Genomic DNA, 27,236 nt, shown 5'->3' on the forward strand with positions numbered 1-27,236 from the left:
ATCATTTAGTAATTGCGAAAGCGTTACGGAGATGATAGATAAACTCCAGTGGAAGACTCTGCAGGAGAGACGCTCAGTAGCTCGGTACGGGCTTTTGTTAAAGTTTCGAGAACTTACCTTCACCGAAGAGTCAAGCAGTATATTGCTCCCTCCTACGTATATCTCGCGAAGAGACCATGAGGATAAAATCAGAGAGATTAGAGCCCACACAGAAGCATACCGACAATCCTTCTTTCCACGTACAATACGAGACTGGAATAGAAGGGAGAACCGATAGAGGTACTCAGGGTACCCTCCGCCACACACCGTCAGGTGGCTTGCGGAGTACGGATGTAGATGTAGATGTAGAAGGCAGGAATTTAATTGGAATTTACTGTTTATATTTCTTTAGTGTACATACATATGTTAACCATTTGCTCTCACGTTCTCTAACTTGCTCTGCTGAGGAAAACCAATTGTCAGCAGTTACATAGCTATTACTATTTACAGCTGGATGCACTAACAGAAGAACTGATTAGGTAGGATCACAAAATTTTCTTTCTTCATTGCTCAGTCCTGCACAGTCAGATCCCTTTCCAGTGTATATATGGGGTACTGTGTAGTTATGATGTGTGGGTATCTGCCACACATGAGATTTTTATTCCGTACTTCGTAGGCTTTTTGGGCAAAACAATTTGAAGTCACATCTGCCACGAAATGGTGCCAGTATTTTATCTACACAAAAATATTCTCCAAGGGAGTACAGTTTTTGAAAGTTACTGATGATTTAGAAAAAAATTCCCGAAGGTGATGCTGAACTGTCTTCCAACTTTTGCATTTCTCTTTCCCCACGGTCATCAAATCTCAGAGTAACAAGGTGGTCTTCCAGATTTAGTTCGTTCTTTTGATTAACAACAAATTCCATTTTTGCCATTGTAAATATAAGGAACATACATATAGTTATTTTCTTGCTCACCTGTGCAGGAAAACTGAACACCTGCAAAGGAGTCTTGTTCATCTTACGAGGAGCTGGAGGTTGCTTTTTTCAGAAGAAAAGAAAGATCACAATCGGAAACGCCAGAATATAAATGGTCTAATTGCATGGCCTCTCCATCTACTTCTTTCCACATCCTTGCCAGATTTTCTTCAAAATTTTGATCATCCCCTCTGAATACTTCTGGTTGTCTCCTCTCTCGTGATGTAGATGGAGCCACCTCCATTTTTCCACCTGTACCATATATTACAAAATTTTTAGAGCTTTCTAACTTAAACAAATGTTTAGAAGAAAAAGCTCACCAGATGGAGAAGTATAGCTTTTGAAAATACGTGTCTAATAGACAAGCAACAAAACACGCCTTCCTGGAAATACGTGTCCCACAGACACTGTTGTATTTGAGGAAACTACAATTATTTCAAGAGTTTCACAAGATGCGACACGGTTGCGAATTGAACAGTGACTCGAAACCAGATTAAATCTCGTTTCCTCACGTCTATGGTCACAATTTTTTTAGTCTTCAAACTACCGGTTTCGGTCAGTAACGACCACCCTCAGATTTTTTTTTTAATTTTTTAAACTCGTCCTGATTTACTACGACATGTTTTTATAAAGCATATCGGGATTGCTGACCGAATCTGGTAGACTGAGGACTTAAAAATTTATGACCATAGACGTGAAGTATAACCGTCACCGTCAACAATCAATCAGACCACAAAACTGACGAGCTATGGTGTGCAACTACATAGCCATTCCCGGCAATAGCGCAGACAGTACTGCAAACTGACAAAATATAAATGCACTTGTGTAAAACAGACATACACTACCTCGTACGGCTTAATCGTAAAATATCTTCACCTTTTTCTGCTCATTAAATCTCACAATTTGCTTGGCTAGGTACACCTGTATACCTCCTACTTATTTTGATAAGAGAAAATCATGTTACTCAATAGTTTCGATCGTTGTACCTCCTATAAGCGAGAACGTTTTGTTGTATCTCCGGTAAGTAGCCAGAGTTTTGCGTCGAATCTCAGCAAGTTTCGCCCTATCTAGGAACGTTAAATGACGAAGCATGCCGCATTGTGAATTATTCGACTGTGTTACTGGGGACTCAAAAATGAGATCGACAGGAAGTGCAAAATGGCTATTCGGGCATGGGTAGAGGACAAATGTAAGGATGTAGAGGCTTATCTCACTAGCGGTAAGATAGATACTGCCTACAGGAAAATTAAAGACACCTTTAGAGAAAAGATAACCACTTGCATGAATATGCGAGATGCTCAGATGGAAACCCAGTTCTAAGCAAAGAAGGGAAACCGGAAAAGTGGGAGGAGTATACAAGGGCGATGTACTTCAGAGCAATATCATGGAAATGGAAGAGGTTGTAGATGAAGATAAAATGGGAGATATATATTGCGTGAAGAGTTTGACAGAACACTTAAAGACGTAAGTCGTAACAAGGCCCCAGGAGTGGACTATATTTCATTAAAACTACTGCCAGCCTTGGGAGAGCCAGTCCTGACAAAACTCTACCATCTGGTGAGCAAAATGTATGAGACAGGTGAAATTCCCTCAGACTTGAAGAAGAATATCATAATTCCAATCCCAAAGACCGCAAGGGTTGACAGATTTGAAAATTACCAAAATATCAGTTTAGTAAGTGACGGCTGCAAAATACTAACGCGAATTCTTTACAGACAAATGGAAAAACTGGTAGAGGCCGATCTCGTGGAGGATCAGTTTGGATTCCGTAGAAATGTTGGAACACGTGAGGCAATACTGACCCTACGACTTATCTTAGAAGCTAGATTAAGAAAAGGCAAATCTACGTTTCTAGCATTTGTAGACTTAGAGAAAGCTTTTTATAATGTTGACTGGAATACTCTCTTTCAAAATCTTAAGGTAGCACGGGTAAAATACAGGGAGCGAAAGGCTATTTACAATTTGTACAGAAACCAAATGACAGTTATAAGAGTCGAGGGGCACGAAAGGGAAGCAGTAGTTGAGAAGGGAGTGAGACAGGTCTGTAGCATCTCCCCAATGTTGTTCAATCTGTAAATTGAGCAGGCAGTAAAGGAAACAAAAGAAAAATTCAGAGTAGGTATTAAAATCCTTGGAGAAGAAATAAAACCTCTGAGGTTCGCCGATGACATTGTAATTCGGTTAGAGACAGCAAAGGACTTGGGAGAGCAGCTGAATGGAATGGTCAGTGTCTTGACAGGAGGGTATAAGATGAACATCAACAAAAGCAAAACGAGGATAATGGAATGTAGTCGAATTAAATCGGGTGATGCTGAGGGAATTAGATTAGGAAATGAGACACTTAAAGTAGTTGCTATTTGGGGAGCAAAATAACTGATGATGGTCGAAGTAGAGAGGATATAATATGTAGACTGGCAATGGCAAGGAAAGCGTTTCTGAAAAAGATAAATTTGTTACCTTCGTGTAAAGATTTAAGTGTCAGGAATACTAATGAAGAGGTATTCAATAGAATTGGAGAGAAGAGGAGTTTCTGACACAACTTGACTAGAAGAAGGGATTGTTTGGTAGGACATGTTCTGAGGCATCAATGGATCACCAATTTAGTATTGGAGGGCAGCGTGGAGGGTAAAAATAGTAGAGGGAGACCGAGAGATGAATGCGCTAAGCAGATTCAGAAGGATGCAGGCTGCAGTAAGTACCGGGAGAAGAAGCAGCTTATACAGCGTAGAGTAGCATGGAGAGCTGCATCAAATCTGTCACAGGACTGAAGACCACAACAACAACAGCAACAACTGGGGACTGATAAGCCTAACTGCTTTATGTGGACTTAGGAACTTGGCCATTAAGTGCCACAAGAGAGGTGTCCAATTCTGTAGCCGTCCTCTGCTAGCTGGTCGCTGCCTAAAGTGTCGCTCTCTCCGCAATGTCCCGCAGTCTCAGACCTATCCTTAATGGCAGCATCGTTGGTATTGGGCCTATGGACAGCTTCCAACTCCCGGAGCAGATCTTGCTCCAGCTGAACAGCTTCTATCAATGCGGCGGCTCCATCATCAGCTGAACGTGGGTCCTGGTGGCAGCGCATGTCATCGTCGTGCTAGCGCAGACATGCTCTCAGTGCGGGCTGACACCTCAACTCGTGAAAGCGACAGAACCTTCTATGATCTTTCAGTCGTGATTAAACACGAGAATGACAACTCATCAACGCGTGCATATGATCTTGAACTCATTGAGATTTCCTTATCCATTTTCCTCTGACAACAAATTTTAGGTGCTGCTCATACAAGAAATTTATTCTTTTCAGTATCTCAGTGCATCTCAGTACTGTCTGCATTTCGCAGCAAAATTCATTTCTCATAACAGAATCTGACAGAATGAGTTATGTCCTCTTAGTGACTCTGTACGCGTAACCTGGACACGAATGTAGTCTGAGATTGTACACATACTGACTGGCTATGTTGTCTTCGCTTCATATTACAGAAGAGCGAAGTCAAATGAAATATATGGTACTTATGTTCCAGCTATTGTACAAACAACGGTTGTGTCTAATGCATAAACGCATTCATCAAAGTAAAATGAAAACTGATTAACGTATCCACTGTTGATCACGCAAAGGTGATGGAACATATTTGGGCATTAAAGGTAAAAGTTCTTTGCACAAGACGCGGAACGGCATTTCATCGATTAGCCTGCAAATGCGGCTGCTGTCAGAGCTTTATCATTAGACAGTGATTATTTAAATCATTTCTCAATAGTCTGTAGGGACACGAAAACGTTTCTGCACATCTGTCACGGATTTTCAGTATTGTTGGTGGTGTCATATTTCACGTGGAATTTATTTGGTGTTTTGAATGGAAATATGCAGCTTTCTGCGAGCAGTTACTTGCGTATGATGACACCGCAGATTTCATTTGTGCATCCCTGTGATGTTGGATAATATTTACGATTTACGAGTAGTGGCAGTTGGCATAGTGCTGGAGATAGCTGACCTCTGTAACTGGCTGGTGTCCCGTAAGAGATGCCTACCTACCAGACCGTACAATCTAAAGATTCTTAAACTCTTTGTAAACGAGAATTTGTGACTGTAACATCTAGCGGACATATCGTTGTTATTCATTTGCATTGGAGACTAGACGGACTGCAGATGAGAGGTGCAGACGAAACTGTATATCATCCTGGTAATTAATTGCAATGTTGTACCTTGTTTCATGCCCGCAAAGCTGAAGCCTGATTTATACGTCTGCTACAACAGTTTGTTGTTTGTACACAGCATTAAAATGCGATCTAAATTTTTCTTGTAGGTTCGAGCTAGTGTGATTACTTTCGAATTGTTTAGTAAGTAATTGTTGCAAAAAAGTGATATGATCTATTTCAGAAAAAAACATGTCTCGGTTGAAAATTGTGTAATGGCAGTGACGCATTTCACACTTTTGAGAAATCAGCAGATTGAATAAAAGGAGCTGGATACGTGACCCATCAGTCTTAAAATCGCATATAATGTAAAATAAACACCAAGGTAACCGGATATAAAATCCGTCCGTCACGCAACATCTACATTATGAAGTGGACCTCGAGCATACCAGCCGGCTCCTCCATGGCAGTACAAGATAGGGCCACACTTTTTTGATGTGATGTATTTACAGAAGATTGGAAAAACTGGTAGAAGATGATATCGAGTCCTGTAAGTCGAAGAAAGTATCGAGGCATTAAGTTTCTGTTCCGGAGAGATATAGGAATGCAGAAGACAAAGTTAACTCGAGAACTAATCTTGGTAACTACCTTGAAGGAACTGAAAAAACGTTGCAGAGACAAAATGCAGTGATCAGATGGATATTAGCAGTTTGTGCAGAAATCACATAAAACTTGAAAGGAAACCAGGAATATGGAATCTAAGTTTTGGGTTTAGTACGCTGTAGACTGTTTAAGTTTTTGTATGGAAAGTTGCTTTGTGTGGAAGTGAGGCTTGTACACAAAGAAATTCAGTATAGAAGAGAAATGAAACTTTGGAAATATGGTGCAAGAAAATAAAGTTGACGAGTACGTGGGAATATCGAATAACTACAGTAAAAGACGTGAATCGAACTGGAGAAAAATGCAATTTAAGGCGTAAAGAAGAAGAGGTCTCTTCCTATGACGCGACTTGAGGCCTCAATAAGTTGTTAGTTTGGCAATGGAAGGAAGAGTGGTGGATTGAAGATAAAAGCTGTAATAAAAGATTGGGAGTGGAATGCAATAAGCAGATTCAAATACATGTCGGTTTCAGTAGCTGGCTATCGATAAAGATGCTTGTAAAAGATAGACTTGCGAGCGGAGCAGTATTAACCTAGACTTGGAGCTGAGGTCCACAACATCGATAAGCAACATATTTAACATATTGAATTTCGTAACAAAGTGCAAATCTTTTGCTAAAAGGGTAATGGTGATATGATGAACGTGAATGTTTTCTTGAAGCATTCACACTCCTCTTTATTCAATAAATATTAATGTAATTGCTACAGTTTTATATACACTCCTGGAAATGGAAAAAAAACACATTGACACCGGTGTGTCAGACCCACGATACTTGCTCCGGACACTGCGAGAGGGGTGTACAAGCAATGATCACACGCACGGCACAGCGGACACACCAGGAACCGAGGTGTTGGCCGTCGAATGGCGCTAGCTGCGCAGCATTTGTGCACCGCTGCCGTCAGTATCAGCCAGTTTGCCGTGGCATACGGAGCTCCATCGCAGTCCTTAACACTGGTAGCATGCCGCAACAGCGTGGACGTGAACCGTATGTGCAGTTGACGGACTTTGAGCGAGGGCGTATAGTGGGCATGCGGGAGGCCGGGTGGACGTACCGCCGAATTGCTCAACACGTTGGGCGTGATGTCTCCACAGTACATCGATGTTGTCGCCAGTGGTCGGCGGTAGGTGCACGTGCCCGTCGCCCTGGGACCGGACCGCAGCGACGCACGGATGCACGCCAAGACCGTAGGATCCTACGCAGTGCCGTAGGGGACCGCACTGCCACTTTCCAGCAAATTAGGGACACTGTTGCTCCTGGGGTATCGGCGAGGACCATTCGCAACCGTCTCCATGAAGCTGGGCTACGGTCCCGAACACCGTTTGGCCGTCTTCCGCTCACGCCCCAACATCGTGCAGCCCGCCGCCAGTGGTGTCGCGACAGGCGTGAATGGAGGGACGAATGGAGACGTGTCGTCTTCAGCGATGAGAGTCGCTTCTGCCTTGGTGCCAATGATGGTCGTATGCGTGTTTGGCGCCGTGCAGGTGAGCGCCACAATCAGGACTGCATACGACCGAGGCACACAGGGCCAACACGCGTCATCATGGTGTGGGGAGCGATCTCCTAGACTGGCCGTACACCACTGGTGATCGTCGAGGGGACACTGAATAGTGCACGGTACATCCAAACCGTCACCGAACCCATCGTTCTACCATTCCTAGACTGGCAAGGGAACTTGCTGTTCCAACAGGACAATGCACGTCCGCATGTATCCCGTGCCACCCAACGTGCTCTAGAAGGTGTAAGTCAACTACCCTGGCCAGCAAGATCTCCGGATCTGTCCCCCATTGATCATGTTTGGGACTGGATGAAGCGTCGTCTCACGCGGTGTGCGCGTGCAGCACGAACGCTGGTCCAACTGAGGCGCCAGGTGGAAATGGCATGGCAAGCCGTTCCACAGGACTACATCCAGCATCTCTACCATCGTCTCCATGGGAGAATAGCAGCCTGCATTGCTTCGAAAGGTGGATATACACTGTACTAGTGAAGACATTTTGCATGCTCTGTTGCCTGTGTCTATGTGCCTGTGGCTCTGTCAGTGTGATCATGTGATGTATCTGACCCCAGGAATGTGTCAATAAAGATTCCCCTTCCTGGGACAATGAATTCACGGTGTTCTTATTTCAATTTCCACGAGTGTATTAGAAAAGTTGCCACCCAATTACTTTTGCACAAATTCTTGAAATAAATTCACAGTTAACATTATACACCGAAAAGAAAAGGGTTTATAGAACATATACAATATTTGGTCTTTCCAGATCTCTCCACAATCCTTTGTTTTGCTTAGTTGTCAATCATATTTAAAAGCTCGTCGCTCTTGCAGAATGTCTTATAAATATATAGTCTTTCAGTTTCATATAATGAATATGTATCTTCATACAAACAACGCAAAACTGAAGACAGTAACACCACAGATGACAGTTACAGAAGGTTTACAGGGAGAGGGACGAACCCTGGAATACTGTAATTCTATCTCCGATGTGAAAAATGAGAAAAAATAACCAGGTGCAAGTAGGACACACGCTCTGAGGCTTCCATACAAATTTCTCTATGTATACAGACATACCGTTCATTATAGAAATCGTGAATATAGACGATTTTTGCTTCTCATCGTCACTGATACTGGTAAAATATCATTCACGGGAATTCCAGGACTTGCGAGTGTGCTTTAATTTTAATTTTGTCCGACTAATTATTTTTCTTTTACATAGTGTTTCACGAGGAGCTTCTGACTTGGAATATGTGGAACATAAGGTATATCTTGTGAGCCGTTGTCGGCTCGCGTTAATGCCGTTTTCCATTTTGTCACCATCGAGGGGGCCTTATTTCACCTCAGTTACTGTCCGAACGAGTTGCTCACTTGCTTCTGTCAGTGGCAGCAGCAGCCTTTAACGATACTAGTACTGCTGTAACTTCTCTGGTGTGCCAGTTATATTTCCGTGTCATGGTCTGTGTGGCAGTTGGTCGGTTGCGGTGGAGCTGCGAGGAAGTGACTGTGGCGTGTGATCAGGCCGGGGCTGCTGCCAGTGTGCACACGTGGTCGGAGTTATGTGGCACTGGCTGCGAGAACAGATAAGTTCGTCGCCCACCACACCTGCGTACCGGAGTTGAGTAATGAGTGAACCTGTCATGAAAGCTTAACAGTTCTGACATTTCTTCGTTAATTGCTGGTTGGTGCATCCTGGGCTGCCCCGCAAGCAGCAACGTGATGGTGTGTTGCAGTCAGCAAAATTTTTATGGTGTTTAACCTTTATTAGTGAAATGCACCAGCGGTATCTTCTGCCTTGTGGCCGTTAACGTTCTAACCCTGGTATTTAGCGTAATTTTGTGGCAGTGTGTTTTACTCGCTCTGTTGACGCTGTCCGGCATGGCGTGCAGTTCGACAGCTTGGTGTTGTTCTTCTTTAATCTTTGAGAGTTTAGTGTGCGTTGACTGTGTTCAGACGCCAATTATTAAGACATAATGCTCCTGCGATCCTCGTCTTTGCTAGTACTTTTGGATATCGTGCTGTTGCTCAGGTGGAAGGGAACTGATTAGGAGGTTAGTCGGTTCGTGAGCCGTCGGTAGGTCGGGCGGCAACCTGATTGTTTAGTGTTATGTTGCTTGTCAGTTTGTCTCGCCTAAACTGTTGTTAAAGTTTCCTTTCCAGTCCTACTCTTAGAACACTTTTGATCACTACTGTTGTTGTTTGTGATTGTCATTTTATTGGCTCGCAGGTACTATGCCAGGCCTTCAGCCGAGTATTAATATTGTCTGTTTTACGCGTAAGTTTAGTTTTTGGCCTTCAGCCGAACTTCATAACTACTTTAAGATTAGGCCTTCAGCTGTGTTTCATTTAAAATTCTTGTTTCTCAGCATTTAGGCATTCAGCCACGTTTGTTTCAGAATCTGTTGCCTTAAAGTGTAAAACCGTGTCTGGAGGGTGTCTCTTTAATTATCTTGAATTCTTGAAACGGCCTTCTGTCGTGCTCTGTAAATGTTGATCTTCAGTTTGTCTTTAACTATTCTTGAGTAATTGTGTGGGTCTTCAGCCACAAGATACTTCAAGTTTTCTTGAGACATTTTTTCTGTTGTACGGTGTAAAGGCTTATGTTTAAAGTCTCTCCTTTATTAAGTAAAGACATTTTTAGTTGGGCTTTCTGCTGAAGAATTAACTTGAATTTTCCTTAATGTGGCCTTTAGCTGGAATTTGTAAATGCTTGGCTTTTAAGGAATTTCCTAAGCTGAACTAAGGTATTATTTCGGCCCTTAGCCGAGAAGATATTGTAATTTCACTTGAGTAAGTCCTTCAGCCATTACTCTAGATCCTGGTGTTTTAAAAGCAATCATTTAAACTTATTCTGGAGAAGTTAGTTGGGCCCTCAGCCGTAAATTGATCTTTGTTGTTTTAAAGAGAAAACTGTGCATTGGTTTGAGGAATAATGGTGTGTGTGTTCCTGTATAACTAGCAGTAATTGACCTTGGCCTCTTTCCACAACCTGATTCGCTCTGTCCTGCGAAACCATATTTCGCAGGACACGTTGGTAAGGACAGTAACGCAGACTGTAGTAGTGCAGATGGAAAACAATATTTTATTGTTTTGTTCTCTTGTTACACGTACAGTCTTCGCATAAACAGGGCTCGAAGTAGTCGCCAAGCTATACGCCGGTTTTTTCTGTTATCCAGGACCGAGCTGCGGGAACATTAGAGTAGACGCCAGGGTGGCCGGCCTCAGCGCATCCATAGCCCCAGGAGACGACACCGTACTGGGTAGAGCCCTCCACCAGGGGTCCTCCACTGTCGCCCTGGCACGAGTCTAGGCCGCCCTCCTCTTCGCCAGCGCAGATCATGCTGTCCGTAATGGCGCCGCCGTAGGCCTCGTTACACACACTCCGCTCAACGATGTGCGTGGTGACTGCCTGTAGCTGCCTGGGGGAGCTGCAGAACCTGCAGTCGCCCCACCCTGTGATGGTCACTGCTGAGCCGCCTGCGAGCTCTGAGCTGGCGAGGCTCACCACCTGCAGAACATCGCCGTTATCAATCACAGTATATTTTTTTCCTTTTTTATTGAATTTTGCTTTTCGGAGGGATATTTTCATTAACATATACCAATACATAACGTCGATAAAACATGTCAATAGACGCTTGTTGCGCTTGTGAAATGTGTAAAATTCCGTGGCATTGGAGCGAAAAGTTTACTCCCTGAACATACATACTTACATCTAGGTAAGCCATTCGTTGCATTGGCAAACATACAACTCAAGCTTGAAATGCGTCACTTACATGATCACAGTTATAACCATACTGCGAAAAGTGTGAAACCTTCAACAAAAACATTCAGTTTTATTTAATCACTATTAACCTTTCAGTAGAATATAAGGTCTATGTTACTAAATAAAGTACTTTTAACATGTTGCTGATTGTTGTCTAGGCGTCAGTTTGAAGGCTAGGGTTGTGCTGCTCTACATGTTAGACTATCTTTCACAGACGCCTTATTATCACTGTATTCCTACTGATACCAACATTCACTTTAACCTGCTTTTGTATGGACCCGTTGGTAGTGTTCTATAGATTTACTCCATACCAACCAAACTTCTTTGAATTACCAAACTAACGACTTCTTGGAGCAACCAGTCGTGTTCGATCGGCCAATCCAATCATTTCATCAAATTGTACCTTAATTTTGAGATTTTTGTTTTGTTTTGCAACACGATTTTATTTTCAACAGTTATTCGGTCTACCTATGTACTCTCTGCAACAACGTTTCAAGAGGGTTTTTTTCTCTTCTTTTTTAACTGTTTTTCTCCCACGATTCTTTTATAAATTACATTACTTTCCTGACCAATAGTAAAACATGGTATAGCGAACCATCCCTTAAACTTATACTCAGTGTTAACAAATTATTCTTAAAAAATGCTTTTCTTGCCTTTCCCAGTGGCACTTCTCTTCATTTCAGCCAATATAATTTACTATGTTACCCAAAGAGCAAAATCTCATCTACCACTTTCATTGTCTCATTTTCGAATCTAATTTACTCAGCATCAACATACCTAATTTGTGTAAATAGCATCACCCTTGAACTACTTTTCTGTTGATTTCCATCGTATACTCTTTTAATTGACCGTTCAATCCGTTCAACAGGTCTTAGAACTCCTTTTCCATTTCTGAGTGAGATACACTGTGATCGGTAAACATCAAAGTTTATATTTTTTCTTCCTGAAACTTAAGTCCATCTTTTAATTTCTCCTTGGTTTCATTTACTGCTTCCTGAAAATCCATATGTAATCTACAACTTCTGTTTATGCAACGTTATGTTTTTTTTAAGCTAACTTCCAAGATTATCTCTAGGGTTGGTGTTGTCTCGTGCGTTCATAAATTTTTTACGAACCGAAAATCATCTGCCTGGATGTTGGCTTCCATCAGTTTTTCATTTCTTCTGAAAATAATCGATGCCGGCATTTACCAACAATGATTTATTAAACAAGTTCGATTTGTGGGCATCTGCAAGCAAAATATGCACGAAAGTCAGTTGTAGCTGGAATATAAATGAGGTTTAGGCTCTAAGGGCACAAAACGTGTTCCAATACTACTATCAAATTCTAGGAAAGTCATTCGATCTCGTCATGTGATATGCAGTCAACGAAGTCTTCACTAGAAGTGAATGACCACCATATCTTCGCTAGACGTTACGGTCACGAAGTCTCCAATAAAATGGTTGAAATTATGGTCCGATTGAACGAGGTGCAAGTTAAGCATCTCTCACAGGTCACCAGCCAGAACAGAGGTCAGGCGTCTACACCACTATGCCACTCACGAGAACTTATGAACCAGACTGTTATAAATGGGTCTGTGGGACTCCTCTTTAAATCAACGAATAACATAAAGAAGCGAAGAGACTGTTACATGAAGTAATTATTACAGTAGTCTCATAGAGATCTACACTTCAAAAACGGGAATAATGTTATCTGACATCAGAGAGATGCTAAAATAAAATTGGCAGTGCCTCAATTCATACATAAGAAATTTCTCGTAAAAATATGAATATCTCTACAGAAACCCAAAATAATTCACATAAGAAATCTGACCCCGTCAACAATGTGTACAAACCCTGACAGCTATTTAGAAAAAACTTCACTGTTCTACTGTTAAGCACAATTATCCCTAACTTAATAAATGGTACAATTAATCATCATCTAGTTACGAACTTTGACAGCAGCCACAATTGCAGACTATATTATTTGAATGCATGTCCGCCTCTTATTCACATAAAAAAAAACTGTTCCTTTTAAGGACCAAACGTTTTTCGGCTTCTTTCTGCCATCATCAGACAGTATGTTTACTCAGTTTGCATTTTACTTCGATGAGCATTAGACAGGATTGTTGTTTTTATAATAGGCTGATGGGAAAAATCAAATATTTCATTTGCTTCCAGTAGTCGGTAATATTATGCAAAGATTGAGTGTGTAGTACAAATTCATAATGTACATTCCTATCCTAGTTCACCATCCAGAATCACTAAGCTGACTGGTCCTTATATACCAGTTGCTGTTGGCTTACAATCTATGAAATAACAACTGAATTATGTTATAAAATGGAAACAGTTTGAAGATGCAATGTATTTAAAAAAAAAAAAGTGATTTCATAGTGGGAGCGGTACCTGCACTTTGCTGTCAAAGGTGAACGAACCGGAAATCTCAAGGAGTGCAAAGTCGTATTCATGAGAGGAAGAGTTGTGAAGCTCGTGTTCAATCACTGTGGAAACATCGTAGACGGTTCCGCCGCTATTACGAATTGAGCTGCCAGCCCGGACTGAGAGCCAGTCTGAAAAAGCACCGACGATGCAGTGCCCCGCAGTCAGGACCCACGTAGAGCTGATGATAGAGCCGCCGCAGCTATGGGAGCCGAACTCCTGCATCGAGACCTGCCACGGGAACTGCGAGATGTCCACCGGCTCACCGCCCACGATGCGGCCATCGAGGAGAGGCCTGAGCGTGCGGACCCTGGTGGGAGGCGCGGCGCTGCAGGCAGCGACCAGCAGGCAGAGCACGGCGGCGGACCTGGACATCTCTCTGGTGGCTCTGAACGCCCCCAGTTCGTCAACCCATAAATAGTGAGCTGGCTTATCAGTCCTCGCCAACGAAATCTAATATTTCATAATGCGACAAGCTTTTTTTCTCGGGGTGCCTGGAGAGGGGCGAAGTAGTTGACATACAACACAATACATCTTAAGTACTTACGCAGAAACAGCATCACATCCACGCTGATAGGAGGTACAGTTGAGTAACATAACTTTCATTTATCAAGATAAGTGACAGTTACACAGGTGTGCCAATCCAAACAAATTGTCAGATAACCTTGACAGAAAGACGAAAATATTTAATGTTAGGCAAAATAAAATATACTTACAAGTTTGCACTGACAAATCGTTAACTGTCAGTTAAACGCACTGCGCACATCATAGAGAGAACAAATCGTGACGTGGTAAAAGGATACACTAAACACTAAAACACTTTCAAAAAATGAGCTTTAACTTTTATTGTAAACCTACAGGAGGAAAAAAACTTATATATACGAACATGTTGCCAAGCTAATGGTGGGGCATTTTCTCCCAATATAGTGAAAACAACAATCATTGATAAGTGCCACTTCGTAAGTGAGTTGACACACTGTGAATAATTTCTAAAGTATGCCGAAACATTTCCATCTGTACACACACTAACACCACACAGCCAGCTGTAGTGGCCGAGTGGTTCTAGGCGCTTCAGTCCGGAACCGCGCGACTGCTACGGTCGCAGGTTCGAATCCTGCCTCGGGCATCGAAGTGTGTTATGTCCTTAGGTTAGTTAGGTTTAAGTAATTCTAGCTTCTAGGGGACTGATGACCTCAGATGTTAAGTCCCATAGTGCTCTGAGCCATTTTAACCATTTAACACCACGCAAATAACAGCTAGCACTGTGGAGTACATACAATACATGTCGCATCAGTATATTTTTGTGCAGATCGTCGTGAAAACTGAACATATGATATGGTGAAATCAACATCATCAAACTGTTTTAGTAGAGACTCTCAGATGTACGCCACGTGGTTGACTAAACGGAATGTTTTCTCTCAAAGATTAAGAATATTTTAAAAGTAGAATGACCGTGTCTGAATATGTTCAGTCTTCATGCAGGTGGCATGCAATAGATGCTTTCAAGTATCCTAATGTATTTGCATTACAAAATTTTCTAATTATGTTTAGTACCTCTTGCATGTTTTTGAGAGTGTGGCGCCTTGTTTTCAGAAGTAGCAGAGAATGAAAGAGTAAGCTTTTTTATAGTTTGTTCTTCATAGACGTAGCTCTGGACGTAATATATCCAGTATATACCGCTTCATCCTTGAATTACACCTACACCCAACATCTACTTGATGTTGCTTGCTGTGGTCAACCCTTACCGTATCTATAGAAATTTTTACATCCCACACTTCTCTTCGTTACCTAAATAACTGTATGTGGATGCTTTAGCAAATGTCATATTAACCAACCTCTTCCCTTAGTCAGTCTATGTGATGGAGCTCTTACCTCTGTAATCCAAGCGAATCTCTTTTCATCATTTACTCGGTATAGCAAGCTACTTTGCAGTATTATCCCACAACACCCTATTTCGAAAGCTCTTGTTTTCCTTTGCCTGTAATGATGACAATCCACACTTCACATCACTATAAGTCATTATGGATTGAGAGTAAGCGGAAGAAAGACGAAAGTAATCAAAACTAGCAGGAAGTAGAATAGCGAAATACTTAACATCAAAACTGATGGTTAAAGTGTTAGTGAGTAGTGATGCCTTGGAAAAGAAAATTACTCATCGCGGAAGAACTGACTAATTGACGGAAAAAATGACAGAACCAGAATATAATTAATGTATAACAATGAGATTTCGGGAATATTTTCAGGGTTACACAGAATAACGGGTATGTTTGAAATGAATTGTGGCAACCATTGGCAGGTGACAGTTAGTGAGTAAACAGTGAACCATTTCAGTAATCATCGATCAGTGGAACGGACAACAGTGTGCTTCAGCCATAAAAATGTTTTATAAGAGCAATGGTACTTTGGTAGCGGTGCAGAGGTAGTTCCGATGTTTTTATGATTTAGGACGCCATGATGCCCCTCCTTCGAAACATGTGATAAAATGTTGCATTAATAACTATGAGGAGACCGGATCTGCCATCATGAAGATACCAACAAGACCACCAAGAAGTATGGGTTCTCCAGCGAACTTTGATGAGTTTATGGTTTACGGTTTGTGATTTATGGTTTACGGTTTATGGTTTACGGTTTGATGGGTTTATGGTTTACGGAGCCCACGGCGTTCAATTCCTTAGCTAGCAGCAGTGGTTCGGCTGTCCTGGGCGGATGACGAATAATCACACAGGTTATGTGAATAAACAGAAATACCGTTACTGGGCAAACACATAACCTAGTGACGTTCATGAGCGCCCTTTACAAACTAGTAGAGTGACAGTGTAGGCGGTGTTTCATCAGGTGGAATTATTGCACAGTATTTCTTCGAAAATGAAAAGGGCAGCTCTATAACGGTCCATGCCGATCGTTACGCAGAGATGTCACGAATTTGCGTTACACCTGCATTGAGCAACTTTCGAAACATTCAAGAAGCCTAGTTCCAACAGGATGGTTCGACGTCACACATTGCACGGCAATCAATTGCATATGTAGGAGAATTCTTGGCAACCGTGTGATCTCACGATTAAGTAACATTCCCTGGCCTCCTACATGGCCAGATTTTTCAGTTTGTGATTTATTCTCGTGGGGCTATCTCAAGAGCAAAGTCTACACGACTCGACAAAGAATACTCTAATAGTTAAAGTAGAGAATTCGTGATGCGATTCACAATATCCCAGCTGAGTAGTGTCAGCGTTCAATGACGAATCTCAACAGCACGTTTCACAAATCTATTCGTATAGGAGGACGCCATCTAAAGAAAGTAAATTTAAAAAAATATATAAATATCGTAATTGTATCGTAAATAGCAAAGCTGTAAGGTTTCAGTGACTATGAATGCAATTCATTTCTTTCATCACTTCTAGTTTTATTGGATTGTGGAAAAGTTCCCGTTTTTCTCTGTCACAATAAGTGATTAGCTTTTCAAGAGCGCAGGTTAATGTAAGTGTGAGATAATCCACTGCAAACATGAAATACTGTTGCATTAACAACCGGTGTACACTACAGCAACTTGAATGCAAGTTTGCAAACGTGCATGCACTGCGTAGTGCAAGTACTGGGTGTCAGTTTCTGGGAAAGAGACACACTCCTGTTACACTTGGTCGCTCAATACAGCAGCATATGACGAGCGTTACCCTGTTGGAAAACATCTCTTTGAATGTTGTTCATGAATGGCAGCACAGTAGGTTGAATTACAAAAGTGACGCACAGATTTGCAGTCAAGGTGCATGGCATAACGACTGGAGTGCTCCTGCTGTCATACAATTGCAACCCAGGCCATAACTGCAGGCGTGGTCCAGTGTGCCTAACACTCCAACATTTTGGACGCAGGTCTTTAACTGGCCTCCTCTTAACCAACACACGGTCATAATTTTCAGCGAGTTAGAACCAGCTTTCATCAGAAAACACAACAGACCTCCACCCTGTCCTACAATGGGCTGTCACTTGACACCGCATATGACTAGGGATTGAAGCCAGTGGAAAGCATACTAGTGGGCGCCTGCTTCGAAGTTCCCTTTCAAGTAACCAGTTCACAATTTGCTACAGTTCATTGAGTCACTGTGGAGCCAACTGATGTTCAAGTCGCTGCTCCAGATGCAGTACGACGTGCCAGAGCCATACACGAAACACGACAATCATTGCTCCAGATAGTGCCATGTAGCCATCCAGTACACGATCTGCTTGCGACTGTACATTCTCCTGAGCTCTGTTCCCAGCAATCATGTACCGTGGATACATTCCTGCCAGCTCTTTGTGCAATACTGCAAGGGAACCATCCATCTCCTGATAGCGATATTATACGACCTCGTTGAAGCTCAGCGAGGTGTTGATAACGTGTCTTGGTGTCCTTAATGGAATTCGTGGCTAACATCGACTTGTTGTTGATGTTGTTGTCTTCAGTCCTGGGACTGGTTTGATGCAGCTCTCCGTGCTACTCTATCCTGTACAAGCTGCTTCTTCTCCCAGTACCTACTGCGACCTACATCCTTCTGAATCTGCTTAGTGTATTCATCTCTTGGACTCCCTCTACGATTTTTACCCTCCACGCTGCCCTCCAATGCTAAATTTGTGATCCCTTGATGCCTCAAAACATGTCCTACTAACCGATCCCTTCTTCTAGTCAAGTTGTGCCACAAACTTCTCTTTTCCCCAAACCTATTCAATACCTCCTCATTAGTTACGTGATCTATCCATCTTATCTTCAGCATTCTTCTGTAGCACCACATTTCGAAAGCATCTATTCTCTTCTTGTCCAAACTATTTGTCGTCCACGTTTCACTTCCATACATGGCTACACTCCATACAAATACTTTCAGAAACGACTTCCTGATACATAAACCTATATTCGATGTTAACAAATTTATCTTCTTCAGAAACGCTTTCCTTGCCATTGTCAGTCTACATTTTATATCCTCTCTACTTCAACCATCATCAGTTATTTTACTTCCTAAATAGCAAAACTCCTTTACTACTTTAAGTGTCTCATTTCCTAATCTAATTCCCTCAGAATCACCCGATTTAATTTGACTACATTCCATTATCCTCGTTTTGCTTTTGTTGATGTTCATCTTATATCCTCCTTTCAAGACACTGTCCATTCCGTTCAACTGCTCTTCCAGGTCCTTTGCTGTCTCTGACAGAATTACAATGTCATCGGCGAACCTCATAGTTTTTACTTCTTCTCCATGAATTTTAATACCTACTACGAATTTTTCTTTATTTTCCTTTACTGCTTGCTAAATATACAGATTTAATAACATCGGAGAGAGGCTACCACCCTGTCTCACTCCTTTCCCAACCACTGCTTCCCTTTCATCCCCCTCGACTCTTATGACTGCCATCTGGTTTCTGTACAAATCGTAAATAGCCCTTCGCTCCCTGTATTTTACCTCTGTCACCTTCAGAATTTGAAAGAGAAAATTCCAGTCAACATTGTCAAAAGCTTTCTCCAAGTCTACAAATGCTGGAAACGTAGGTTTGCCTTTTCTTAATCTTTCTTCTAAGATAAGTTGTAAGGTCAGTATTGCCTCACGTGTTCCAATATTTCTTCGGAATCCAAACTGATCCTCCCCGAGGTCCGCATCTACCAGTTTTTCCATTCGTCTGTAAAGAATTCGCGTTAGTATTTTGCAGCTGTGACTTATTAAACTGATAGTTCGGTAATTTTCACATCTGTCAGCACCTGCTTTCTTTGGGATTGGAATTATTATATTCTTCTTGAAGTCTGAGGTAATTTCGCCTGTCTCATACATCTTGCTCACCAGCTGGTAGAGTTTTGTCGTGACTGGCTCTCTCAAGGCTGTCAGTAGTTCTAATGGAATGTTGTCTACTCCCGGGGCCTTGTTTCGACTCAGGTCTTTCAGTGCTCTGTCAAACTCTTCACGCAGTATCATATCTCCCATTTCGTCTGCATCTACATCCTCTTCCATCGACTAACCACGGCAAATCTCAAAGGTAACTAAAGCTGACGACCGTTACAGCTTGTCTTTAAAGACAACCTGAGATACGTCATCATAGTGGCACCACTGGGCCCACACTTCGGAGACTCTCACGAAACTTGCAGAGACATCATCTTTCAGGTTTAGTGATAGCTCTACCAGTTATCTTGTACACCGCACAGGTCCTCCTCGAGGTCTGACATTTTTAAGTCAGTGTAAAAAGAGCAGAGGCATAGACGGCATTCCTTATCAAAATAAGACTACTAGCATAAAAGATAAGAATTAACCTGATGAGGACATCTCTGAGAATGTACGTTTGGAGCCTAGCGTAGTACAGTAGTTAATCATGGACTATAGGTATACCCGAATATTAGGGAATTGAATCGTTTGAGATGTGTTGTTAAAGAAGAATGTCGGAATTTGGGTGCACTGATAAGGTGAGGAGCTGGGAAGTGACGAACCAAGGAAAATACTGAAAACACTGAAAAGATGTAGAGACAGGATGACAGAAAATATGTGCAGAAGCCGTTGACGAAGTTCCGTGGTACTAGCGGGAGCGATAGACTGTAAAACATATAGAAGAGCAGAGACCTGAACATATCCAACAAATAGCTGACGACGTTGGGTGGAGGTGCTACTATGAGATGAATAAGATCGCACATAAAAGGAATTCATGGCGGCCGCATCAAACCAGTCAAAGGACTGTGGAAAATAAAAACAAACAAAAAAAAGATGACTGCGCACTCTTCTTCTGTCTACGTTTCCTGATGTGGTCGATTCTCCAAAATTATTTACCTGTTAAAGTTCCCTTAGTTTAAACTATGATTTTTTTACTAAAGAAATATGCGCTGAGTCTGAATTTACTCCTGGAAAGGTTTTTATCTTAAATTCAGGATTCTAAATCTCTGTGTCTGGTTACATAACCTACCTGACACGTTTCCAGATCTCTAGTAGTACACTACTTTCTTTCAGTGTTCTTAAAACAAGTAATGAAAGAAATTAAATTGTACTCTGGGCTTAAATTTACCAGCCAGGTTGCACTTTATTTCGTATCCTCCATCCCACATTATCTTCCTACATCTTATCTTTTCCTCTGTACACTGAAAAGTTCAGGTCCTCATCACAGTTAAACTTTGTTCTCCCTAAGTTCATTGAATAACTACGTTTATCGCAGCCTTTTAATGAACTCTCGAGGTCGTATCTACATAAATAAACACGTGCCTTCCCCCAAGTCTGCCTGATGCCCGTGCGTTAGGCCCTTAGATATGATCGAGGAAACAGACAAGTCGTTGGAGTTTTTAATTCTACCCTAAAAGGTGAGGCCTACATGGATATCTACCACGTACCACATGTAGAAGGACGTTTACCGAAATTGCATAGAGCAGAGTATTTCTCTAAAACAGATCTGGGTGGCGGTCATTTTCAGCGGCATTTGGACGTGGAGCTGAAACACGTCCCAATCATCAATAAGTCTTAGGGACCGTAAAACTGTAAAAGGTGACCTTTCTGTTACTTACGTACTCGTGCCATATCTCGGCGATACCTCAAACAACTCAATGGTCTTGACGAGTACTATATAACTTGATCTTATCATCGAAACAGGAGCAACACTTGATGCCCATTTACGAAATCTGTCGACCTCTGCAGTTAACCGAAAGTATTTGCGTCAAACAGATAATGGAAAAATCGTGCGAAATCATATTGAGAACACAGACGCGTTTTGATTGAAGACAGCGCAATTCCTACTCAGCAGCATGTTCCTCAGTATGTTGAACTGCAGCAAAAGAAGCGTTCCTGGAGCGTCTTAGTAATCTACCCATATTCGTTTATGCAAGCATGAAGTGAGTTTTGAAAATGACAAGAATGTCAAGCCTGTAACATTGTATATTGAAGATTAACATATTGCAAGTCGCGAAATCTACAACAAATGTCACGTACGCAATATAAATTAGCACATTTCGTGGGCTTAACCCATTCTCAGAAACATCTGAAATCAGCTCTTGTTGAATCAAGGCAGCGATTCAACCTCCTGTGTTGTACTGATGAAAATACACACCAATTTAAAGCTTTAACAAGGCTTACACTCTCGTCGGTTGAGACATTTTACTGTGTGATCGCGAACGTACCGATTTTAGAGACAAACTATCGCTTCCGAATACTGCCGTATCAAAATGATGCAATATACGCAACTCACTTTCGAGAATGGCAGTTACACCTTACTGAAATGCAGTAGTTTGATATTGAATCACTAATGAATAACGAAATTTAAACCCGTAATGATCTTCAGGAAACAGATATGTATGCTACTGAATAAATTAGTTGCTTGGTACGAACTTGAATAATTTTGAAAAATTCGATCGCGGCAAACTCATTTGATTACAACAATAAATTACGTAATCTGTTCTTGCAGGAACAACTCGCTTAAGTAACTTGGTATCGTTCCAGACGCCGCCAATAGTTGTTGCTTTTACTGAAATTAAAATACCTGAATCACTCTGCTAAATAACTTAGACAGGATATTCCTAGTAGATTAATATATAATGTGGTTAGTGCAACAACGAATTACAACACTACATAGACGTCACAGAATGTGAACATTGACACTGAGTAGTTACTCTTAGATAAATTAAGAAATTCAGAAAATTTTACCTTCAAATCAATGGAAGATGTTACAGTAATCAGCTGTTGAAACAACTCCGAAATACAGTAAACGAAGCTTTCAGAATCTAGCAATATAGAAGCAACTGCTACTTTCTTTCTGTATTCAACTTGTTTATTGCCAGCATACAACTCAAATTAAGGATTTACTTTCGATTAAAATAATTCTCTGCTGTAGGTCTTTTGCTGTGCATTCAGGTTGTTAGTTGTTTTAGATGTACGTGTGAATTTTTCCAAGGAATAAATTTTAATATAACTATTCATTTCTCGTGTATATCCTTGATACTCGGTCACGCAAATAGAAAAATTCAGATAACGAATTTATACTAGAGACTAAAGACATATATCAGTAATGTAGTTCACGACTCGCAATCACTATTGATGCTGATTACTGTACTCTGGGAAAAATAATGTTTTACAAAAGAGGCAGTGGGATTTATAAATTAACTATCTGATCCCTCTAAGTTTTAGACTTACAGTCTCGTGAAGATGGCATTGCCAAACGTTGTAATCTTTTGGGGAGTTTAGTGGGTGGGAACGTTTGTCCAACTGCTGAATTTTTCAAGGTTTGCGATAAATCATTAATTCTGTAGAGTGACATGAACTGCCGTCAGGGCTCTCTTCTCTGAGCACTGTAACCTTTGAGTCTGCTGTTTACGAGATTTCCGAAGCTGTTAAGCTGCAGCTCTCAAATGGACTTGAGTGGCAGTTCACCATTTGTGAGCCCGTCTCGTGGTTCAAACCCGCTGCAAAGTACGTGTGCAGTACCTAACTTCCTTCTGATACTAGCCACCTCACCATCTCAAGCCAGGTTTCAGGGTCATTGTCAGGAAGTCGTACTTTTCCTTTCTATTAAAATTCCACTTATCTATAATAATATGCCAGTAAATACAATAGTTAAACATTAACATTAACATTGTCATTAATTAAGATAAAAGGACTTTCCCGAATCGCCTGGTGCCACTTTCAAGAAACATTTAAACATGTACAATAAAATTATTCTGCTGCACAACACTACGTTCCGTAAAATTTCCTCGGGAAACTACACTCCTGGAAATGGAAAAAAGAACACATTGACACCGGTGTGTCAGACCCACCATACTTGCTCCGGACACTGCGAGAGGGCTGTACAAGCAATGATCACACGCACGGCACAGCGGACACACCAGGAACCGCGGTGTTGGCCGTCGAATGGCGCTAGCTGCGCAGCATTTCTGCACCGCCGCCGTCAGTGTCAGCCAGTTTGCCGTGGCATACGGAGCTCCATCGCAGTCTTTAACACTGGTAGCAAGCCGCGACAGCGTGCACGTGAACCGTATGTGCAGTTGATGGACTTTGAGCGAGGGCGTATAGTGGGCATGCGGGAGGCCGGGTGGACGTACCGCCGAATTGCTCAACACGTGGGGCGTGAGGTCTCCACAGTACATCGATGTTGTCGCCAGTGGTCGGCGGAAGGTGCACGTGCCCGTCGACCTGGGACCGGACCGCAGCGACTTACGGATGCACGCCAAGACCGTAGGATCCTACGCAGTGCCGTAGGGGACCGCACCGCCACTTCCCAGCAAATTAGGGACACTGTTGCTCCTGGGGTATCGGCGAGGACCATTCGCAACCGTCTCCATGAAGCTGGGCTACGGTCCCGCACACCGTTAGGCCGTCTTCCGCTCACGCCGCAACAACGTGCAGCCCGCCTCCAGTGGTGTCGCGACACGCGTGAATGCAGGGACGAATGGAGACGTATCGTCTTCAGCGATGAGAGTCGCTTTTACCTTGGTGCCAATGATGGTCGTATGCGTGTTTGGCGCCGTGCAGGTGAGCGCCACAATCAGGAGTGCATACGACCGAGGCACACAGGGCCAACACCCGGCATCATGGTGTGGGGAGCGATCTCCTACACTGGCCGTACACCTCTGGTGATCGTCGAGGGGACACTGAATAGTGCACGGTACATCCAAAGCGTCATCGAACCCATCGTTCTACCATTCCGAGACCGGCAAGGGAACTTGCTGTTCCAACAGAACAATGCACGTCCGCATGTATCCCGTGCCACCCAACGTGCTCTACAAGGTGTAAGTCAACTACCCTGGCCAGCAAGATCTCCGGATCTGTCCCCCATTGATCATGTTTGGGACTGGATGAAGCGTCGTCTCACGCGGTCTGCATGTCCAGCACGAACGCTGGTCCAACTGAGGCGCCAGGTGGAAATGGCATGGCAAGCCGTTCCACAGGACTACATCCAGCATCTCTACTATCGTCTCCATGGGAGAATAGCAGCCTGCATTGCTGCGAAAGGTGGATATACACTGTACTAGTGCCGACATTGTGCATGCTCTGTTGCCTGTGTCTATGTGCCTGTGGTTTTGTCAGTGTGATCATGTGAGGTATCTGACCCCAGGAATGTGTCAATAAAGTTTCCCCTTCCTGGGACAATGAATTGACGGTGTTCTTATTTCAATTTCCAGGAGTGTACATTGTAGCACACGGAGTATATTAGTTCAGAAAATCCCAAAGTAAGAAGCAGACTGAAAATGTTTCAAATGGCTCTGTGCAGGTCTTACCATGTGAGGTCATCAGTCCTCTAGAACTTAGAACTACTTAAACCTAACTAATCTAAGGACATCAAACACATCCATGCCCCAGGGAAGATTCGAATCTACGACCGTAGCGGTCGAGTGGTTCCAGACTGAAACGCCTAGAACCGCTGGGCCACTCTGGCCGGCAACAAGCAGATTACAGCACGGCCAAAAGCAGGAGAGCATGGATGCTATGCTTGGCAAAGTACAACACAGAGATCTTACTTTGGGAGGAGACCTGGCCAGGGGAGGTGTGGATGTAATTGACACAGCGATACCTGCACCTGAGAAGGTAGATGACTTTCCAAACCAGCAACAACAAAAGGGTTTCGTACTCTTATCGCAAAGGCTACAAAAGCTGAAGGACACTCATCCCTTTATCGTCTAAGTAACCACCCACTCTCGTGGATTTTGTGTGGTGAAATTTCTCGCTAGTAAGGAATGAGCTGATTTTTCAAACTTCAGAGGTAATGGGAGTCATGCTAGTCAAATACCTTTTATATGTACGCAGGGTAGGATAAAGGCCTCTCAGCACTGTGTATAGAATCAGCAACAACAGTGTATTTCACATGTAGATGTCACAGGCATGGTGTTTCAAAATGAGCAACGGGAAGGACAAGTTTTCTCCGTAATAAGAGATGCAAGGTGTGTCAGAATCGGTGGTAATTGCATATTCTAGGAAATGCTAGCTCTGGTCACAACAGACGGTATGTAGTTAGGTGTTACTGACAAGTAGTAGTTGCCACAGCAAGGCGTAGATTTGTCAGCCCGATATTTAACTGTTCCTTTCTCTGGTAAATCAGGTGGGGATGAACAAACTTTTGTGGAAGATCTTAAGAATTTGTCAGAAATGTTACGTTGATCTGTAAAAAAAAATTTCAAGGGCAGCAAAACTGTGATGGTTGGGGGAGGTAAATCTAAAGAATGGTGTACAGTGTTACTCAAAAGAGCGAGAACGTTCGATGACTTTATGAAGTGGTTAGCCCAGAGGTATGTGAAGAGGGGAGTGCGAGAGCTTATAGAGAAAATCTAGGAGTGGTAACGAAGAAGCAAGTGGAATAAGTGACGGAATTTGCTGATGGAAGAAGGAACAGTAAGTGGCACTTTCGAGCTTGGATAGAATGATATGCTGAATGAGGTAATTTTACGACAGGCTAAGCCGGGGTGAATGACACATTTTAAGAGTATTACATTCATAAACGTGAAGAAGAGTACCGACAAGAGGTCCAACCGATTTAGTTGCAGCTGTCAGATTCGCACCAGAATGTGAAGAAACTGACATGCTAAGTGTAATGTGGGTTAGATGGATGGTGTTTCCACCAGTACAATGATAGGAGCAGACATTAATCTCCAAAGGGAACCTCCTACGGTCATTCCCAGTAACACTGGATGCTACAAGGTCTATGCATAAGTGGATTATATGATGTGAGATATAGTAGGACAGAGGAACTGGAGCATATAACTGATCACAGGGGGGCATACGTCGGTTGGCAATGACGATTTGGTGAAATGTAAGTAATGGAACCTGTAACCTCCCCCTTCCTGTTCGGCCAACTGGACTATGATATGACTGACCGTGATCATATATGCCTAATGAAATTTCACAGTTACTGAGGCTATCGTTACCGAAGGGAAATAACACCTGTAAGTTGGAGAAAAGTATACAACAGACTCTTTTTACATAATAATCTCTCCTAGACTAAAGCCAATAACTGATGATAATTTTGAAATGGGTGGAATATAGTGCACTCGCTCACGAACCACGAACCACACAAGATTGGGGGGCTGGGGGGAGTGTATCACATACTATTTACTACAAAAATCAATGATAACGTAAGGAAAATACTAATTAACTAGAGAATGGATAATTAAATGGTCACCAGTTCACTAGGACAATGAATCTCCAGAATATTGAGAACGGTAACGGCAAAGAAATTTAAGCAAATAATCACTGGCATGGTAAGAGAAGGTACCACAGCGCAACAGTTCACGATAAATTAAATGAATCAGGAAGCACTGAGTTGGCAGGTACTTATTCAGAAGTACTACATTTTGAAAGTAACGTTAAATGACATTACTGTTTAAACAAACGACTGGCTTAACTTGAATTTTTTATGTAAAAAAAACTTTCAGTAGTGTAATGATTCCACGGTGTTAGCGGATTTCGTGACTGTGTGTTTTCACGCAGTACCACTGAGACGATTTTATCCCTAACAATAGACACTGCGATTATAATGAAATTACTATCTCTGTAATTGGATTATCTGTGTAATTTAAAGAACAAGGATTCGCAACTTTTTTGTTCTCTCACTTCCTGCTCAGCCATTGTCTGGTACGGAGAAAAAATATATTCTTTAGTCTATCTTACGTAGGGGTTTTGTTATGTGTGTTCGTTTCGCATAATAATAACTATTTAATTTCGTTGTGATTGTTATTACGACTAACCACGCCTTTTTTCCTAAGCTTTTTTTCATATATTTGATAATTAAATGTGTCTTACTTTATGTGGGGATGCGTGTTAGTGAATTATCGCGTATTACCGGCAACAATTAGTGTAATACGTTTGGTTTGCTTTCAGAACTAAATCTGCATGTAAAATTTCACTTTTCACCAAACGAATTTC

General features: G+C 42.2%; 2 protein-coding genes across 2 annotated transcripts in view; one reads left to right on the top strand and one right to left on the bottom strand.

Moving 5' to 3' along the window:
• LOC126355895 (trypsin beta-like) overlaps positions 1–27,236 on the top strand; it is a 210,000-nt gene that overhangs the window by 60,042 nt on the left and 122,722 nt on the right. The gene's annotated exons all lie outside the window — the stretch shown is intronic.
• Positions 10,293–13,792, bottom strand: LOC126355896 (trypsin delta-like). Its single transcript, XM_050006405.1, has 2 exons — positions 13,378–13,792; positions 10,293–10,738 (listed from the first exon to the last, which is right to left on the bottom strand). The coding sequence occupies exons 1-2, from the start codon at positions 13,783–13,785 to the stop codon at positions 10,379–10,381; spliced, it is 768 nt and encodes a 255-aa protein (XP_049862362.1). The 5' UTR covers positions 13,786–13,792; the 3' UTR covers positions 10,293–10,378.

The sequence above is a fragment of the Schistocerca gregaria genome, chromosome 3, assembly GCF_023897955.1.
Source record: "Schistocerca gregaria isolate iqSchGreg1 chromosome 3, iqSchGreg1.2, whole genome shotgun sequence".
Lineage (NCBI taxonomy): Eukaryota > Metazoa > Arthropoda > Insecta > Orthoptera > Acrididae > Schistocerca > Schistocerca gregaria.

Coding starts and splice junctions, on each gene's coding strand:
- LOC126355896 (XM_050006405.1), bottom strand. CDS start 13,785: ATGTCCAGGTCCGCCGCCGTGCTCTGCCTGCTGGTCGCTGCCTGCAGC. Junction 10,739..13,377: donor CCTTTGACAGCAAAGTGCAG/GTACCGCTCCCA, acceptor GATGTTCTGCAG/GTGGTGAGCCTCGCCAGCTC.